This window comes from Oncorhynchus gorbuscha, linkage group LG23 (genome assembly GCF_021184085.1).
Source record: "Oncorhynchus gorbuscha isolate QuinsamMale2020 ecotype Even-year linkage group LG23, OgorEven_v1.0, whole genome shotgun sequence".
NCBI lineage: Eukaryota > Metazoa > Chordata > Actinopteri > Salmoniformes > Salmonidae > Oncorhynchus > Oncorhynchus gorbuscha.
Genome location: NC_060195.1, coordinates 22,056,244 through 22,075,638, shown reverse-complemented (window position 1 = coordinate 22,075,638; position 19,395 = coordinate 22,056,244). Strand labels below are relative to the sequence as shown.

At 41.3% G+C, this 19,395-nt stretch overlaps 2 protein-coding genes and 1 long non-coding RNA gene across 8 annotated transcripts; 1 reads left to right on the top strand and 2 right to left on the bottom strand.

Annotated features, from left to right (window-relative positions):
- Nucleotides 1-920: 920 nt before the first annotated feature.
- LOC124011665 (probable E3 SUMO-protein ligase RNF212) lies at nt 921-5,123 on the bottom strand. Of its 6 annotated transcripts, none has more exons than XM_046325127.1 (12): nt 4,910-5,121; nt 4,491-4,608; nt 3,726-3,787; nt 3,553-3,627; nt 3,373-3,429; nt 3,184-3,242; nt 3,050-3,109; nt 2,732-2,866; nt 2,137-2,179; nt 1,803-1,866; nt 1,487-1,556; nt 921-1,381 (listed from the first exon to the last, which is right to left on the bottom strand). In XM_046325127.1, the coding sequence occupies exons 2-12, from the start codon at nt 4,597-4,599 to the stop codon at nt 1,228-1,230; spliced, it is 888 nt and encodes a 295-aa protein (XP_046181083.1). In that variant the 5' UTR covers nt 4,600-4,608; nt 4,910-5,121; the 3' UTR covers nt 921-1,227. The 6 variants fall into 6 exon arrangements, with proteins under 6 accessions (XP_046181083.1, XP_046181085.1, XP_046181086.1 ...); XM_046325129.1 differs by having other exon boundaries at nt 4,836-4,952; XM_046325130.1 differs by lacking the exon at nt 3,553-3,627 and having other exon boundaries at nt 4,910-5,123.
- Nucleotides 5,124-7,589: 2,466 nt separating this feature from the next.
- On the bottom strand, nt 7,590-15,821 carry spon2b (spondin 2b, extracellular matrix protein). Its single transcript, XM_046324018.1, has 6 exons — nt 15,602-15,821; nt 14,685-14,929; nt 13,924-14,147; nt 10,753-10,944; nt 10,436-10,625; nt 7,590-9,232 (listed from the first exon to the last, which is right to left on the bottom strand). Exons 2-6 carry the CDS (start codon nt 14,914-14,916, stop codon nt 9,051-9,053), a joined length of 1,020 nt encoding a protein of 339 aa, XP_046179974.1. The 5' UTR covers nt 14,917-14,929; nt 15,602-15,821; the 3' UTR covers nt 7,590-9,050.
- A 1,505-nt stretch (nt 15,822-17,326) lies between these two features.
- Nucleotides 17,327-18,356, top strand: LOC124010612. Its single transcript, XR_006834482.1, has 3 exons — nt 17,327-17,572; nt 17,935-18,025; nt 18,261-18,356. It is a non-coding gene; the product is annotated as an uncharacterized LOC124010612 (long non-coding RNA).
- Nucleotides 18,357-19,395: the final 1,039 nt, after the last annotated feature.

Here is a 19,395-nt window from a genome sequence, read left to right as displayed (position 1 = left end):
GGGTCATTTTGGTTCATCGGCCCGCAGGAGACTTTGTTCTGCCAGATCAGAGCCATGTTCCCGCCATACTTCCTGTGTTTCATAATGCTTCATTTGCGGCCCACAGCTGCCTGAATTGACGTAAAATGAATGAATGGTCCTCATCTCGTGCCACAGCTGTCTTCAGGGTGTCATCATTCCATGTCATCATGTCTGTTAAAAGCTTTAAGGAAACATTGAAACCACAGGAAATAATCATAGTGTGCTTCCAAGATCTCCTCTCTCTTTGTCCTGAAAGGTAGCAGGTCACTGGTAGCAGATGGCTGATTCAGATGGGATTGGGAAGTGTAGCCTTCTGAGTCTAACTGCCATCTTACTAAGGTGTTCCAACACTCACCCTGCAATCTACTTTTGCACGCAAACCACCGCTTTTGCCCTGTGCAAGTCGGTAAATCCTTAAAGTAGTTATGACAGCCAAAACCTGTGCTTGTAAGAAGTAATTTCCTGCCCTTGGGGCTCGGAGCAATCAAAAGGCCATGGAGGTTGTTCTAATCATGTGTCATATCTGCCATGTTAGACAAGCTATTTGAAGAAATAACACAATTATGTTGCCTACACCTCTTCACACGGTGCCTTTGTGATTAGTTGACCTTGAGAATGCCTCGGAGGGACAGGCAGGCAGCAGCAGGCCCCCCAGAGACAACAGAGAAGAGAGTAGAGCTGGTCCTGTCCTGGGTGAGTCATGCTGGAGGCCAATGGAACGCTTGGCATTGTCTGGGACTCACTGTGGGTGTTAACTAATTGTGCTGCAAATCACAACCTCTAAACATGCCTATCAGATGAGTGGTTTGTTAATGATTAATGACTCAGTGGTACAGAGGTTACTGTACAGGTTTTGTGATTTCAGTGTCTTATTGGTCAATTAATTATTGAGAGATCAATTTGATTGGTTTGTTAAATTTTATTTTTTACTGTGACAAATAATACTGTATGTAATCCATTACAATGACAATATACACGCTACACTGCACACACAACCAAGACCACAGTTTCCAAACTCTTCTTAATCCTGTATGAAGGGGGCTCAATTTCTGAACAACACTTCCTATTCCACAGCGCATCTCTCCATGGTGGAGTGTTCAACCATTGCCAGGTGATTTGATACTCTAGCTAAGGCACTCGTGGAGGGCATAGAAGTGGATCAGATACGTCTCCTTGTGCCGTCGTGATGGCTGGCTCTTGGCGGTGTTACGGTGGAGGGCAGGTGACCCCCAGAGAGGACATGACCAGAGAAGACATGGAGGAGTGTCTGTAGGCTGACGGAGGCTTGAACACAGGCGTCTCCCACCCCGTGTTCCTACGATACGGCAGGTTAGGGGTCATCTGCAACTCCGCCAGGCGGCTGGGAGGACAGAAGGCAAGGCATCAAAGTTAATTTATTGTGTCATGGCACATTGTTGTATAAATGATTAAGTTATGATAATGATGTGATTATAACAAGTTAGACCTGACAGTGGCCGAGCGAGCTGAGTGGTTGACTAGGGTGTTCTGATTGGTCGATCGATGGGGGACGGTACCTAAAGATGCAATATTTAGAATTCACACACCACAAGTTCAGCAACACCCTAAATATTGTATGTTAAAACTCAGATATAGTGCTTCCAGACTCATAGCCGAGTCTACAAACACAAACGAAAAACCTTATTCAGATACAACAGACAGAAGTTGAATCCATTGAAGCATTGTGCTGTTACGTAAGCAGTGAACAGCTCCATAGGTATCTGGCTGTCTGTGAGTAGAGCAGAGTAGAGTAGCAGACGTACCCATCCGGCCATCCTGTGGAGGGCTGATCAAGGACAACCTCTGGACACTTCCAGAGAGCTCCGGCTGTTCAGGGAGAAACAAACATTTCCATTTGCACAAACATACGTCTCCATCATTAAAACCAGTTTCAGTCTGCCGTACAACTCATCACTGGTGTTAAACATCAAATAATGATTTGGAATGATTTGGAGAACGATTTGGAGTCAGGGTATACACGGCTAAAACTAAATAAGTATACTATTAATATGAACCGGAGATATATTTAGATACAATTTTTTCGATTATTTGTCTCTGATTTGAACCATATTTGGTCAAATGAAAAGGTTGACATACTTTCCTAAACAGACCTCTGTTATCCACCTCCATGTTTTCTGCCCTGAGGGGAAATCACATAACATGGCATGTCACATTTCATTCTCATAGAACCCAGGAAGAAAGATTATGGAAATGCTCACTCAGACATAATGTTCACAAGCCTGCCCAGCTTATTCAGGTGAGACTGGTGTGGTACTGCAGGGCAAAGCCAAACAGCAGCTAGGGTGAATGAAGTCAGGATATACACAGTTTACATTGGAGGATCCCCTTTCTCCCCTGCAGCTCAGGGCTGTTGTGATAGAGGTCTGGAGCAAAGGGCCCCACAGAGAGCCCAGTAGACAGACACATGCTCTGTCAGCTAGACTAGTCTACAGCATGCCGACTATAAATCAAACCGAGTCAGGACGAACGCAGAACGCAGCACGTCATGTCATATTTTATGTCAAACCATCAGAAAACAGTTACACAATACATTGGCTTGTTCCTGGATATATACTATGTACTGGCATCTATGTTCATTTAGGCTAAATATTTGTAACCTTCAACTTAAGGGTTCACATTTGTTTTTTATATGTGTAGGCCTAATGCAGATTTCCTAAGATGTAATACTTACAGACTTGTAGTAGACGAGTAGCGAGAGAGGGACATGGGTGAGTTGAATGGTATCTGCATTTGATCTGATTTGATTTGATGCGAACGACCATTGTGAGAACTACGGTTCAGCTGTGATGTAGAAGCTGCTTTTGCACTGTACAGAGAGAGAGAGAGGAATGTGATTCATCTCCAACCATGGTCATTAAGAGTTGGTCTGAATAAAAAATATGTTGATAACAAATGAGTCCCCCTCCATGGTCTCGTGTTTGAAAAACAAAGATGACGATAGTGACACCTGGTGAGTAGAAAGCAGTAACACCCATAAAGATATTGATACCTTTGCTGCTGACGAGTGCTCTCCAGCTTGGCAATATAGGTATTCTGCTCTGTAATTTTCCTGGTAAATATAAGAATGTTAAAGTCACACTAAGCAGTCGTTAATATGTGATGTCTAATGATTTACATTCTTACTTGGACATTTGCTGCATTTCTTGCTTCATTTTGAGTAAAACTTCTTCTAACTTCTCATTCTAAACGGGTTGAGAAATAAGGAGCACAGATGTTTCAAATTATAACACCAGAAGAGAGAGGCTACCATTAAAAACTATTTGGTATTATTAAATAGTAGTAGAGATACAACTAAATGTCCCCCAGCCTCACCCTCTGCTGGGAATGTGCCAACAACCTCTTTTGGTGCCTTGCCTGGAATAGTAACACCTAATAGAGTGGATACATATGTTGTTTTTATACATGCAGTACAACTTGAGGTGTTTCAAATTATCACTATAAATAGGCTAATATCTTATGTGCCTATCCTATTATGAGCATCAAGAGAAATACCTTGCTTATCTCTGTTAAGTGTTTGGTTGCTACAGAATTTATGTCAGAGAAGAGGGCCTTTACTTCTGCACTACTCTGTGAAAGTAAAGATTGTAAAGTTTAGGTTATCAAATAGATTTATTTGTGAGCCTTGCCAGATAATCACATCTATAAGATACTGTATCACTGCTTACTTTGTCTGAGAGAGGAGTAACTTGACATTTTGCGTTACATATCATGCACTCTCCTTGATTGGCTGAAAGAAAATGTACAAGTACACTATTTTATACAATACAATAGCATGCCATTACGATATAACACGGACTAGAATTATGCTTTCAAACTGCATGACGGTTTTTTGTGCAGCCAAATTGTTTCTGTAACATCAGACAACGACCAGCAGAGGTCCGTATGTTCAAGTTTAGCCTGTGTATTCTAAAAAAGACAGAACTGCTGCAAACCGAGAAGTAGGCTGAGCTTCATGGAGGAACATATCCCCTATAGCATCATACGTAAGGTAGTATGATATGTTGAACATCTCTCATATAGCATCATACGTATGGTAGTATGATATGTTGAACATATCTCATATAGCATCATACGTAAGGTAGTATGATATGTTGAACATATCTCATATAGCATCATACGTAAGGTAGTATGATATATTGAACATATCTCATATAGCATCATATGTAAGGTAGTATGATATGTTAAACATATCTCATATAGCATCACGTAAGGTAGTATGATATGTTGAACATATCTCATATAGCATCATACGTAAGGTAGTATGATATGTTGAACATATCTCATATAGCATCATATGTAAGGTAGTATGATATGTTGAACATATCTCATATAGCATCATACGTAAGGTAGTATGATATGTTTAATTTAATTAATTTAAGGATACATAACAGGGTACATTGGTACAATTAAAGACATACAGAACTTGCTACCTTTCTGAAAACACACGTTGCAGATGACATGACCACAGGTAGTAACAGCTAGTTTGCGGTCAGGACCAGGGAGGTTGAAGCAGGAGTTACAGCAGATCCAGTAAGACATTTTCTATAGCTAAGAGATTAACGTTAGCCAATGTTAGATAGTTTTAAAAAAAAACATAAAACTACGACATAGTTATAAATTCAGACATTCTATCTTCTTGCTTTTAAGTCGCAGAGATCAGCCAAAATAGATTAATGGCTACCAATTTGGACTATAAAGACGAACTAGCTAGCTAACGTTAGCTTGCGTGTCAACGCCCCCCCAAAAAAATAGCTAGCTACAGCAACTTTTCTTACTTAGCTGCCCCCGAACAGGTGTCTACTAAAACGTAAATTATATTTTACTGAAGAAAGGTCCACATCTGACTTACTCGATGGCCATTTGTTCTCTACGGAACTAGTTACCAAACTGTCACAAACCCTTCCGTGTCGTGTTCTGGCTTTAGCAACTGTAGCAATCAACTAGCCTGGCTACCTTCTGATTTTCGGTTTGTTTGCATGTCAGATCGCTTTCTGATTGGCTGGCTACGTCATTATTTACATTTTGGTGTGTTCATTGGAGAAAACAAATTGGGATAGTTGTGTAAAATTAAACAAACACATTTTATTAATTCATACATTGTCTCTAGGAGGATGTACAGTAAAATAGATGCCTCCTCAGCACTGATCTTCAAGTCTAGTTTGGAATAGCATTTGACTCTAGTGGCCACTGCATTGTACTGCCAGACACTGCCAGAAGTCTTTCAGTCTTTTGATTTGCCAAAATCCAACTGATAGTTGAATGGAAGTCTACACAACAGCCCACTACAAAACTTTCCCATTGGTTTCTTCACTGATCTGGCAAAACTACTCATCTAGTTCCTGTGAATATGAATAAAAGGGCTGATGAATAGTTCATTCAAGACTGTTAATAGGACAGGCCTAGTAGCGCAACACAATATTTGTTGTTTTCATGTATTGTACTATAGGCCTAGTTCTGATCAAAATAATAGTCAGCTTTTTTCTGAAACTATAATTTTGGAAAATGACCCTTTTCATAACAAAGTGTGTTTGATTATTTCCTTGTGGTGATGTTTTGCATCTGGTCTCTTAGGGGTTTCGGGTTGTACTCCATAGTCTGGGCCTTGTCTTTGTGCCTCAGCACTGGGGTCAACATCAAAATGAATCCTCTGCATTGGAAATATCAGAACAATATTCAAATATGGTTGTGGAGCAACACAGTCCAGCAGACTCAGTGCATGGAGGAACTCACAAGCCTGTCACCGGCGAAAATGAAAAACCTTAGATTCGAGTTGGACTGCATGCACAACAATGTGGGCCAGAGGCATGGGATGTGACTTAGGATTTTCCAAATCTGTCATGCTTTTTAATTAATATCTAGAAGGAAAATGACATGGTGGTCTGGATCACAGTGATAGTGAGGCCAAGAGGGGAGTTAGGGTTCTTTTTCCCAATACTCCAAAAGAAAATGACCTGAGAAAAACACAATACAGACAGCCGATATTCCACATGTTTTATTACATCTAATGTGCTTAAAATTGCTTTGGAGTAAGCCATTATTACAGAAAAAGTAGAGATGATTTTGCAAATGAAGCCTGCAAATACTAATAGAATACTACTGACTTGCCTAGTTAAATAAAGGTTCAATTAAAAATGTAATAGAATATCAAACAAGTGCCATATGCCTCCTGGTTGACTTCATCATGATCTCTGCTAACCCAATTAACTTTTTAATTGGTTGACTTCATCATGATCTCTGCTAACTCATGCAACTTTTGAAATGGTTGACTTCATCATGATCTCTGCTAATCCATTGAACTTTTTAAACCACCTGCCCATAGAACTCACCTGTCAACCATGCAGAACAATGTCCTCCTCTCCACCTGCCCATAAAACTGACCTGTGATCAGCATGTTACCTGGAATCTCCTTGATGAAGCACTTTTGCTAATGTTCACCCAGATCAAAGTACATAACAGCCATCAGTGCCAGGTAACACAGAACCCACATCCCAATGCCCCTCACATTCATTTTGACACACAGTATGTGACAAAGTTAAATTAGTATAATGAGCCTTATGGTTGCTAGTGTGCAGGCGACAACTCTGGTGTGAGAAACTGACACCTGCTGTTGCTGCGACCGACCGTCCAAACTGTGCGTCTGAGTGGGTACTCAAGGTCAGCAGAGAAACTGATAAGCCTGACCAGTAGTAGAAGCCCACATGTACTGATAAAGACACATGAAATTGTTCACTTATTAACTAGTGTGCACTGTACCATCATGAAACCTACACTCTTAGAAAAAAGGGTTCCAAAAGGGTTCTTCAGCTGTCCCCATAGGAAAACCCTTTAGGGTTCCATATAGAATCCTCTGTGGAAAGTGTTCTACATAGAACCAAAAAGGGTTCTACCTGGAACCAAAAGGAGCTCTTCAAAGTATTTCCCTATGGGGACAGCTGAAGAACCCTTTTATGTTCTAGATAGCACCTTTTTCCCCTAAGATTGTACTCGCATAGTATCTGCAAAGACTGTCCTCCATCAAAAGCCAAGAATCTGTCTATTTTTCCCGTTACTTTTCCCAGTAATTTTCCATCATTTGTCATTGGTTTGAAATAAGACCAACACTTGAGAAACAAGCAGAAATATATGAAGTGGAAGGCACCAATTGCCCAGATGTAGGCTATGATTGCTATTTCTTGGAATTTTCCAGCATCAGTCTATTTCTCAGGTTTTCTGTAGCTTAGGTAGCTTAGGTAGCTTAGGGGTTAGGGAAGAGCTCATTTGTACTACTTTGAAAGACAGTTTGTCATATCTTATCCTGTGACATGGCATGATGAAGTATATCAGGTATGACTAATGAAAGCTTTGGCATAGATAGCAAACAACATCAATGAGTAACACACACTTTCATGACAGGGACACTCCTTTGAGATCGTTGTGTTTCCTAGGCCTATTTTATGCTGTGGTGGATGCTGTTGTGTAGCATGATGTATTTTGTTGATTGTATGAAATATTGTTGCTTTACATCAATTAGAAATAAAATTGCAATCAACTTATATGTATTTACAGTTTATTGGACTTACAAAGAACATACATACAGACAGACAAACATCAACAAAATTCGGTGGACTGTTTTTTAGGAGGTACATTTTCTCAGAAAAGTACACATTTTGCCATTTCTCTCTGATTTGGACAATATCTCAATAGCACGATCGAGTGTGAGATTTCTACTGCTTGATACTGTACAGTACAGGTCCAAACCCTGTAAATAAATATATTCTCTGTAGTAGAGATCATCATGGAAAAGAGTGTTTTATCAGTAAACACATCTGGTCTATTGTAAGTAATGGAGCCTTCGATGAGGTTTTGGGGTTGACTGCCATATCGTCAGTGGTGTAAAGTACTTAAGTAAAATTACTTTAAAGTACTGGAGAAATTGTTGTTGAAAATGCTGTAGTTTTTGGGGGGTGTTTGTACTTTACTTAACTATTTTTTTGACAACTTTTACTTCACTTCCTAAAGAAAATATTGTACTTTTTATTCCATACATTTTCCCTGACAACCCAAAGTACTCCTTACATTTTGAATGCTTAGCAGAACAGGAAAATTGTGAAATTTACACACTTATCAAGAGAACACGTGGTCATCCATACTGCCTATGTTCTGGCGGACTCACTAAACACAAATGCATATTTTGTAAATAATGTCTGAGTGTTGGAGTTTGCCCATGGCTAAAAACAAGAACATGGTGCCGACTTTTACTCAAGTAAAATTTTACAAGGTAACTTTCACTTTTACTTAATTAACTTTCTATACTTTTACTCAAGTATGATGATTGGGTACTTTTTCCAACACTGCTGATTGTCTGTAAACAGGGGTATTCAAATCTTACCCTGCAAGATCTGAAGTATTGCTGTTTTTCTGTTCTACCTGATAATTAGTTGGCCGCACCCGGTGTCCCAGGTCTAAATCAGTCCTGGATTAGAGGGGAACAATGAAGAAGAAGAACAAAACAGTGGAACTGGCTTCCAGGTCCAGATTTGAATTTAAGAATGATTTGTCAGACTCATGGCTAGCTTACCTCAGAAAACACCATGACGTAGGGAAACAGAAATCACAAGAACTAAAGGCAGAGTTTCTAGACAACCTCTTCACTCCTCAGGCCTCACAATAATTGCATGTCTGTGACCCATTTATAAATCTTTCTCAGTCAGTGGTGGCTGGTGCCACTTTAAATTGAAGGACGGGCTCATAGTAATGGCTGGAATGGAATGGTATTACACTTGTTTCTAATGGTTAAATACTGTTCCATCTATTCCATTCCAGCCATGACTTTGAACCATCCTCTCCTCACCAGCCTCCACTGTTCCCAGTGAATAGGCTAGGAAGCCCAGCGAGAAAAGGGTCCATTTCTACAGCTTGGGTTTTTCCAGTGGAGATGACGGACGCATCTTTCGTACTCTTTGTCGTCTTGCACGACCTCTTCTTTTCTGTTTCGTACTCTTGCCGGCCAGTCATAAGCAGTTATCAGGGATACATTTGTTCTCCTCTTCCAGTGAGGGGCAGACTACCCCATTGTTTGCTGGTTGTAGGTGGATGTAGCGAGTTCTGTGGCGCACGCCTGAGTCTCCGCATTTGCCTTTGCACAGGCCCCAGGGTGACCATGCAGACACCTCACAGTCTAGAGGGGTGGAATCTAGTGGGAAGGACACCAGATATATTCTGTTAGCAATATGCATTAAGACATTATTTTCGCAATCCATAGAACACTTGAAGCAGGTGTGTGTGTGTGTGTGTGTGTGTGTGTGTGTGTGTGTGTGTGTGTGTGTGTGTGTGTGTGTGTGTGTGTGTGTGTGTGTGTGTGTGTGTGTGTGTGTGTGTGTGTGTGTGTGTGTGTGTGTGTGTGTGTGTGTGTGTGTGTGTGTGTTTTGTGTGTGTGTGTGTGTGTGTGTGTGGTGGTCTGCTGGAGTTATAACATGCCACACAAGGATAAGCCTTCAGGCATAGATTAAAATGACTGATTTAGCTAATCCACCCAACACCATTTCATACGAAAGGGGAAGACTTGATTTATTAACTGATACTAAACTTTTAGTTACTTTGCTCAATCAGAAAAAAATGTTATAGAATATTTCCAAGTGCTATGTCAAATATAGATGTAATACTGTAGGAAACAGGACTTTTTTGATTGTATAGAATATACAGGGATACCAAATGTAGTTTGTATGTATGCCAAAGTAAATCCCAAAAAAAGGAAACTCTTTAAAATATATGCTTTTATATATCCTAACCTTGTAGCTGTACATCCCTGGCTATGGTTGCTAAACCTGGATGAACTTTAATTTAATAATTAAATTACAGTAACTTGACTTTGTATTTTTTATAAAATCATGTGGTTTGCCAAGCCCCCCCCCCCCTCACATGTTATGAGCCAGTAAAATGTTGATATCTATCACAGATTGAGGTTATTTTTTGGGAGCATTAGAGAAGCAGGAGGATGTAACGTGGAAATAAAAGCAAGGCTGGACTACTTGACATCAGTGCTGAGAGGCAGGAAATGTCCAATGCCTTTGACCTCCTTTATCCTGTGTGTTGCCTGGTTGCCATGGGCACAGAGGAACAGCTCTTGCTGACTCCAACTCAATGCTGGCGCACAACGGATCCGATTACCGCAAGGCTTTACTTTACTCTTTATGTTTTGCCAGATGGCCAGTGCCAATTCTTTGCTCTCTTCTTTCATTTTAATGGGGTGAAATTGAATACATCTTGGTTCATAAGATGATGATTAAGTTAAAAACCTAATTGATCAAGTTTTTTTCTATCAGAGAGGTAGGATTGCAGGATAGCAAGCGATAAATATTAATTCACTGTATTTGTTTCTTAAATGTTTCTTGCTTACTTGTGAGAGAGTCCTCAATCTCATTGCCAATCTCATTGCCAGTCTGGTTGAACTGGGTGGGCTCCATGGGTATGCTGAAGATCTGGTTGTTCTTGGTCTTTGTGAGGGTGACCTTGCCCATGGGTGGCAGATTCTTCAGACGGGGATAATAGAAAGAGTTGGCAGGATGGCTTGGAGATGATGACGTTATCTGGAAAGGACAAAATCAAGTTGTGTTGTCAACAGCACTTCTGGTATTGATTACCAAAGTTGATATAGCATCATCAGTTACCTACAGTATGGACATGATGATGAACCATGGGCTCTTTTAGATTTACCTGTGTGACTTTGTCCTGAGGAATGGTCTCAAAGTTGGGAGAAGAGAAGGTGAAGCCACTGTCAGTGCCTGCGTCGTAGGGGTACAGCTCCAGTGTGACGCTCTCCTTCCACTGGTCTCCCTCACACAGGTCAAAGCTGTCCACTCCCAGGAACCAGTCTGGGCTGGGAACTATCCGCACTATGAAGGATAGCTGTAGAGAGAGGGGGGGGGAGTAGGATGGGTTATGTGTGGATGTTTCTAGGTGTCCGTCTAACAGTAAACTCAAATTTAGTGCAGACACTCAAAGGATCAGTGGTCTTAATCTGCTCTTCATTATTCCGTACTCTCATCTTTCCAGAGCTTTCCTCAACTACAGTTCCAACAGTAAGAGTGATTTTTTGCTGACATCTTTTATTGGATACCCCGAGGCCAATAATAAGAAACTGATCCCAAATGCAGACTCTGAATATTGTGTAAAAACATATATGTACAATGCCGTTCAAAAGTTTGGGGTCACATAGAAATGTTCTTGTTTTGGGGGAAAAACTATTTTTTGGTCCATTAAAATAACATCAAATTTATTAGAAAAACAGTGTAGACATTGTTAATGTTGTAAATTACTATTGTAGCTGGAAACGGCAGATTTTAAAAAATTGAATATCTACATAGGTGTACAGAGGTCCATTATCAGCAACCATCACTCCTGTGTTCCAATGGCTTGTTGTGTTAGCTAATCCAAGAATAGACTGACGAGTTTCAGAAGAAAGTTATTTGTTTTTGGCCATTTTGAGCCTGTAATCGAACCCACAAATGCTGATGCTCCAGATACTCAACTCGTCTAAAGAAGGCCAGTTTTATTGCTTATTTAATCAGAACAACAGTTTTCAGCTGTGCTAACATAATTGCAACAGGGTTTTCTAATAATCAAGTAGCCTTTTAAAATGATAAACTTGGATTAGCTAACACAACTTGCCATTGGAATACAGGAGTGATGGTTTCTGATAATGGGCCTCTGTACACCAAGGTAGATATTCCATAAAAAATCTGCCGTTTCCAGCTACAATAGTCATTTACAACATGAACGATGTCTACACTGTATTTCTGATCAGGTTGATGTTATTTTAATGGACAAAAATGTAATTTTCTTTCAAAAACAAGGAAATTGCTAAGTGACCCCAAACTTTTGAACGGTGTTGTGTGTATATATACAGTGGGGCAAAAAAGTATTTAGTCAGCCACCAATTGTGCAAGTTCTCCCACTTAAAAGGATGAGAGAGGCCTGTAATTTTCATCACAGGTACACTTCAACTATGACAGACAAAATGAGAAAACAAATCCAGAAAATCACATTGTAGGATTTTTAATGAATTTATTTGCAAATTATGGTGGAAAATAAGTATTTGGTCAACTACAAACAAGCAAGATTTCTGGCTCTCACAGACCTGTAACTTCTTCTTTAAGAGGCTCCTCTGTCCTCCACTCGTTACCTGTTTTAATGGCACCTGTTTGAACTTGTTATCAGTATAAAAGACACCTGTCCACAACCTCAAACAGTCACACTCCAAACTCCACTATGGCCAAGACCAATAGCTGTCAAAGGACACCAGAAACAAAATTGTAGACCTGCACCAGGCTGGGAAGACTGAATCTGCAATAGGTAAGCAGCTTGGTTTGAAGAAATCAGCTGTGGGAGCAATTATTAGGAAATGGAAGACATACAAGACCACTGATAATCTCCCTCGATCTGGGGCTCCACGCAAGATCTCACCCTGTGGGGTCAAAATGATCACAAGAACGGTGAGCAAAAATCCTAGAACCACACGGGGGGACCTAGTGAATGACCTGCAGAGAGCTGGGACCAAAGTAACAAAGCCTACCATCAGTAACACATTACGCCGCCAGGGACTCAAATCCTGCAGTGCCAGACGTGTCCCCCTGCTTAAGCCAGGACATGTCCAGGCCCATCTGAAGTTTGCTAGAGAGCATTTGGATGATCCAGAAGAAGATTGGGAGAATGTCATATGGTCAGATGAAACCAAAATATAACTTTTTGGTAAAAACTCAACTCGTCGTGTTTGGAGGACAAAGAATGCTGAGTTGCATCCAAAGAACACCATACCTACTGTGAAGCATGGGGGTGGAAACGTCATGCTTTGGGGCTGTTTTTCTGCAATGGGACCAGGACGACTGATCCGTGTAAAGGAAAGAATGAATGGGGCCATGTATCGTGAGATTTTGAGTGAAAACTTCCTTCCATTAGCAAGGGCATTGAAGATGAAATGTGGCTGGGTCTTTCAGCATGACAATGATCCCAAACACACCGCCCGGGCAACGACGGGTGGCTTCGTAAGAAGCATTTCAAGGTCCTGGAGTGGCCTAGCCAGTCTCCAGATCTCAACCCCATAGAAAATCTTTGGAGGGAGTTGAGAGTCCGTGTTGCCCAGCAACAGCCCCAAAACATCACTGCTCTAGAGGAGATCTGCATGGAGGAATGGGCCAAAATACCAACAACAGTGTGTGAAAACCTTGTGAAGACTTACAGAAAACGTTTGACCTCTGTCATTGCCAACAAAGGGTATATAACAAAGTATTGAGATAAACTTTTGTTATTGACCAAATACTTATTTTCCACCATAATTTGCAAATAAATTCATAAAAAATCCTACAATGTGCTTTTCTGGATTTCTTTTCCTCATTTTGTCGGTCATAGTTGAAGTGTACCTATGATGAAAATTACAGGCCTCTCTCATCTTTTTAAGTGGGAGAACTTGCACAATTGGTGGCTGACTAAATACTTTTTTGCCCCACTGTATATATATATATATATATATATATATATTATTTTTTTACGGTTGTTAGGTTTGGGCCATATAAATGAGAGTTGGCAACTGAATAGCAAATATATGAATCTACTAATCTATACCTACTGGGATACTCATAAAAACCTTTTATGTTAAAAGTTGGTACAAGGTTTAGAATATGTGGTGTAGGTTTTACATAGTTATCTCTCCATGACAATATACTTGATTTCTGGCGTAGTCTCAAAAAGACATACCTTTTAGAAAGGCTCTTCAAGTAAATAGGTGCACATTCATAAGATAGATGGACATTCAGAGAGGTATATAAGATAGACATATATTGAGATATGTATTTTTGATATTGAATGCTCTGTGAAGATTGAGAAACTTACGAAAGAGTGCCTTGCAAAGACCTCAAACTCTGAGGTCATCTGACCCGTTCCCCCAACCAAGGCTGGAGCAGAGAACAGCCCGTAGACACTCTGGATACGTTCCCCAGCCGCCTCCACCTCCTTCATCAGAGTCCAGGCCTCGCCCTTCTCAGAGAACTCCCTCACCCCGTTGCTTGCAAACTCATTCCGCTGCCAGATATGATAGTCTGAACTGTGGGTCACCCCTGGAATGGAAGGATTACATGGATTGTTTCCCCCAGTTTGTGTAGCTCTTAACTAGCAGCTCAGAATGTATTTAAAATGTCTGCTTTTCAGGCACACCGTAAACTAATAGGAATGGATTGGATGCATATACCGCTTTTCCAGCTGCTCAAAGAGTTTTTAATTATAGGGAAAATGTGGAAATCTTCAATGCATGGCTACATATACATATACCAGATGTCTATAGTATTTACCTGATGTCTATGTTTTATTCATGAATATAGGAATCTACAGTATATGTTTACTATTACAGTATAAACAAAGGGAGTCAGATCACAGGCTAATAACAGTACATTTTATTTTATGTTTTTTTGTCATTCAGCAGACGCTTTTATCCAAAGTGACTTAAAATATCAATTAGGGTTAAATGCTTTACTCAAGGGCACATTGACAGATTTCTCACCTAGTCAGCTCGAGGATTTGAACCAGCGACCTTTCGGTTACTAGTCCAACGCTCTTAACTGCTAGGTTGCCTTCCGCCCAAAAAGTATTTCACTTACCAATGAGAGGGGACCACTGGGCAGGGGGGCGGTAGATTGGGTACTGCTTAGGGAAGGAGGTTTGGCTCCACATCCCTGTAAATGTCAGGCTGTACTTGGCAGTGGTGTCTGCCGTGCACACCGGGTCTATGGTCACAGGCATGGGGTGGACACTCCCAAGCAGGGTTAGGGTCAGGCTGGCTAGCCAGTGCACCACACTGCTAGTGCTGCTCACGTTCATGTCTCTTTCCATGCTTGTTACTGAGCTGGAAAAGAGATAGGGGAATGAGGGGCATTTCTGGTTCTGCGCCACTTGACTGAGCAACCAACCACATTCCTTCTGTGTTGGTTTAAAGTACATGGTCCATATGACTGAGGAGGAAAGAATTTTGGCCTTAAAACATTTCCACAGTTCCAAACTCGAACACTCGCTTAGCCTAAACACAGTGCAACAATGAGTGTGAAAGTGAAATGGGAAACAGAAGCAGGTCAGATGCAGGCTTAAAATCAACGTAGATGTTTATATTAATATCTGCACTGATAGAATTCCAAGGTGTTTACAGTCTATACACGACAATATGTCTTCATTCATTATTATTGCGTTTGAAATGTACCTGTAGGCATTAGGCTACATGAGTATGAAGATTCACAGCTAACCTACTGACAATGAAAGCCTAGGAATGTAACAGCAGCGACATTAAGTCTGACAATTCACGTGTACGCATTCATGAATATAAATAAGCTTATGCCATTAGGAACATCATGCATTCATAGAACACTTGTTCACAACATTTAGATGAGTGACAAATAGCTTTTGCTTTCCACACAAAACGACTACAGTACTCATTGCACTCATGCTTGTCAGATCCGCTCTACACAAAGGTCCACTTGACATTCATTAAGGCAGGGCTTGAGGTGACAGAGGAGTGGGTACTTACTGAGTTTGCAGATACAGATGTGGTTATCGTTGAAGTTGAGGAGTGAAACCTGTGCCTGGGCTGTCTTGAGGAGGGACTGCGAGACCTGAACGCTTCCCTCAGCTATTTATGCCTTCCAGAGGTCTCCTCAGTTAAGCAATATCAATAACCCCTGCCCTGACCCCTCCCAGCTTCACTGATGCATGCTCCACATTAACACTCTCTCCTTCCCTCCTTTTTTCCTTCCTTCCTTCCTTCCCTCCCTCTCTCCTAGTCCTCCCAGGGTGAGTTAATAGATCATCGTTGGAAACAAGGGCTTATAGTTTTTTCCTAAAAGGGTCTAGTCTACAGTGTGAGTGGAGCTGGAGGAGGGACCACGCCTGCCTGTGCAGGGCCTCTTGATTTTTAGGCCAGCAGAGTTGTGGGGAAGTGGCTTGGCCGGCGGACAACTTGGCGATGGGATAGGGATGGAGAGACAGCCTGAGCCGGCACCCCTTCTAGCCCACATTCAGGCTAACAGCTCCATCCAGCCTGCTGCTGTAATTGCTTTCACATGCTCATGTTTCACCTCCACTGCTCCTTCTGCCGCTGCTGCAGCCGCTGCTGGCCGCCCACTCCCACTCCTTGCTCTTTAACGCCGAGACTCGGGTTATTTGTGAGATTATGTTGATTAAGTTCCAGAAGTTCAATCAGTAGTGCACATGCAGTATACATTCTGTCGTAAAATCTTGCAAGCAAGCAATTTATTTCACATCAATGTGAGTGAGGTAAGTTAATTGATTATCAATTATCTAATGTAACTGATTATCAATATTCAATGTGTTGATATTTGATTGTACCATATGCACACTGTATTTAATGATGGTAAGGGCTCAAGGTAATGTGCATTGTCTGCTAAAACTCTGCAAAACTGATGAAACATATGTAACCTTATTAAGTTAGGACGTAATAAATACCAGTCAAAACATGGCATGACTGCAGGTGTAGGTCAGGAGTGGCCGAGGCACATGAAATGTCTACTGAAAGAAAGGAGAGGATACAAACAAAGTGCTGTTGCAGCCATAAACACGGTGCCATGGCCCTCTGACTGTGAGAGCGGTGGAGAAGCGTTTAGAGGGGTCTCCCCACAACCACACCTGGACAAAATATTGGCTGACTTCTCTGGCACTTTTCTCATTTTCTCTACGGCACCAAACATTGCCCTTAGCGCTTGTTAGGCAATAATCACCTCCAATTTCCGAGTGTAATTTCCTTGTTATGTCACTTCCATCAAAATATCAAACCATAGCTTGACGGTAATGGAAGCTGCAGACAGGCAGCAGGTGGGATATATGCCAATGTGGGGATATGCTCTCCATGTTGGACCCTTTTATCGGAGACATCTGCCAAAGTTGTAAAATCTTATACAACTTGCTTAATGAGACTCTCGACGTCTGTGAAAGCTCTACTGTGCCTACACATATTCTTTTCAATCTATGTTTGAATAAGCATCTGTTCCAGTGTTGCTCTGTGTATTTAGAACAGCAGTTATAAGATCAAGTTTGTCATTAAGTTTCTTCAAGCTTTTTGCATTAATTGAGCCAATGTCAAAGATTTATTAGGGTTAGGGATATAAAAGGGTTAGGGGAAGGGTTAGATAACATGCTAAGTAGTTGCAAAGTAGTAAGTAGTTGAAAATGTGCTAATTAGCTAATATACTAAAGTTGGTCCTGATGAGATTCGACCTATGGGTTGCTAGATGTTTGCATTATACACCTACCCTTCTACCCCGACCAACTACCCTCCTTGCAATTTGCCTTAAGTAAACCTTCTGTCTTATGTAACCATACCAAACCTAACATATCATACTAATTTGAGTGTACTGGATTGATGTTAACTATGTTATGTCTAGTCTACGAGACCAGGCTGGAGAGAGACATGCATCATGGGAGGACGAGAGGGAATTCTCACAGACGTACAAGTGGGAGAAGAATTGGAGATACATAGAGACAGGTCTGATATTCTGATTTTCATGCACCAACACATTTAATTTAGGAATAGAAATTAAGGTTATAATAATGTAGGATACTGAATACATAGCTAGATCAGTGCCAAAACTCAATTAACTATTTAACCCAACACCTAACCTTAATCCTAAACGCTAGCCTAGCTAACGTTAGCCAGCTAGCTAATCTTAGCATTAGTCACCTAGCTAACGTTAGCCACAACAAATTGGAATTCGTAACATATCGTACATTTTGCAAATTCGTAAAATATTGTACATTTTGAAAATCCGCACGAAATGGAGTGGAATTATGCAAAATGCTCTGAGACCAGGTTGCTCTCTCAGGCTCTGTTTCTCCCGTTGAACACAGGTTCTCCTCTATTGACCCACTAAGTGAGAGCCCGCTGGTATTTCAATCATCCACCTCTCCCACCGTGGGAGTCGTATGACTTCGGCCGGAGGTATAAAGAACATGATTTACAGGACCTCTCCAAAATAAGAGAGATTTGTTTTCCAGCATGGGTAGCGCTTTTTACAGGGAACTTCACCCTCTCAAATGTTAGTTTGATATATAGGCCTTTGGCACTGACACAATGCGGTTAAATTTCATTTTGTAAAAGTGCAAAATCCATTTCCTCAGCAGGATTTGAAAACAGTAAACCCTATTTGGCGTAGTCACCTGTGTTTTGTTTACAGGCCACTACCCAGATGGACCTGGACAATCTACAGAACCAGACATCAAGATGGTATGATCACATGTGGGAACCACATGCACCAAGCATGAAGTATGACTCAATGTAAAGGTACTGTAGTATTATAGACAGTAGTGAGATAGAATGTGATGCAGGCTAACATAGTCCTGTGGTGCTCAGATAACTCAGCTGATTACATTAGTGCTGTGACCTGGATTCAGTTAATAGATGCCTATCAGCTAGGGGGCCATGCAGAAAGAAGGTAACAGTGGTTCCTTGCCAGACACATCCCCATGTCTGTTATACATTCACTCAATTTGAGTGAGAGTTGCACTTACAGTGCATTCGGAAAATATTCAGACCCCTTGAATTATTCCAGAATTTGTTACGTTACAGCCTTATTCTAAAATTAATGAAATCATTTTGTTCCATCATCAATCTACACACAATACGTCACAATGACAAAGAAAAACAGATGTTTGCTAATTTATTTTAAAAATATATAAACTGAAATATTACATTTCCTTAAGTATTCAGACCCTTTACTCAGTACATTGTTGAAGCACGGACTCTGGCTGGGCCACTCAAGGACATTCAGAGACTTGTCTTGAAGCAACTGCTGCGTTGTCCTGTTGGGACGTGAACCTTCACCCCAGTCTGAGGTCCTGAGCACTCTGGAGCAGGTTTTCATCAAGGATCTCGCTGTACTTTGCTCCGTTTATCTTTCCCTTGATCCTGACTAGTCTCCCAGTCCCTGTCGCTGAAAAACATCCCCACAGCATGATGCTGTCACCGTCATGCTTTACCGTAGGGATGGTGCCAGGTTTCCTCCAGACGTGACACTTGGCAGTCAGGACAAAGAGTTCAATCTTTTTCCCCCCCTTTTTCTCCCCAATTTCGTGGTATCCAATTGGTAGTAGTTACTGTTTTGTCTCATCGCTGCAACTCCCTTACGGACAAGGGAGAGGCGAAGGTCGAGAGCCATGCGTCCCCCGAAACACAACCCGACTTCTTGAGACAACGCACATCCAGCCCGGAAGCCAGCCGCACGAATGTGTCGGAGGAAACACCGTACACCTAGCGACCTGGTCAGCGTGCACTGCGCCCGGCCCGCCACAGGAGTCGCTAGTGAACAATGA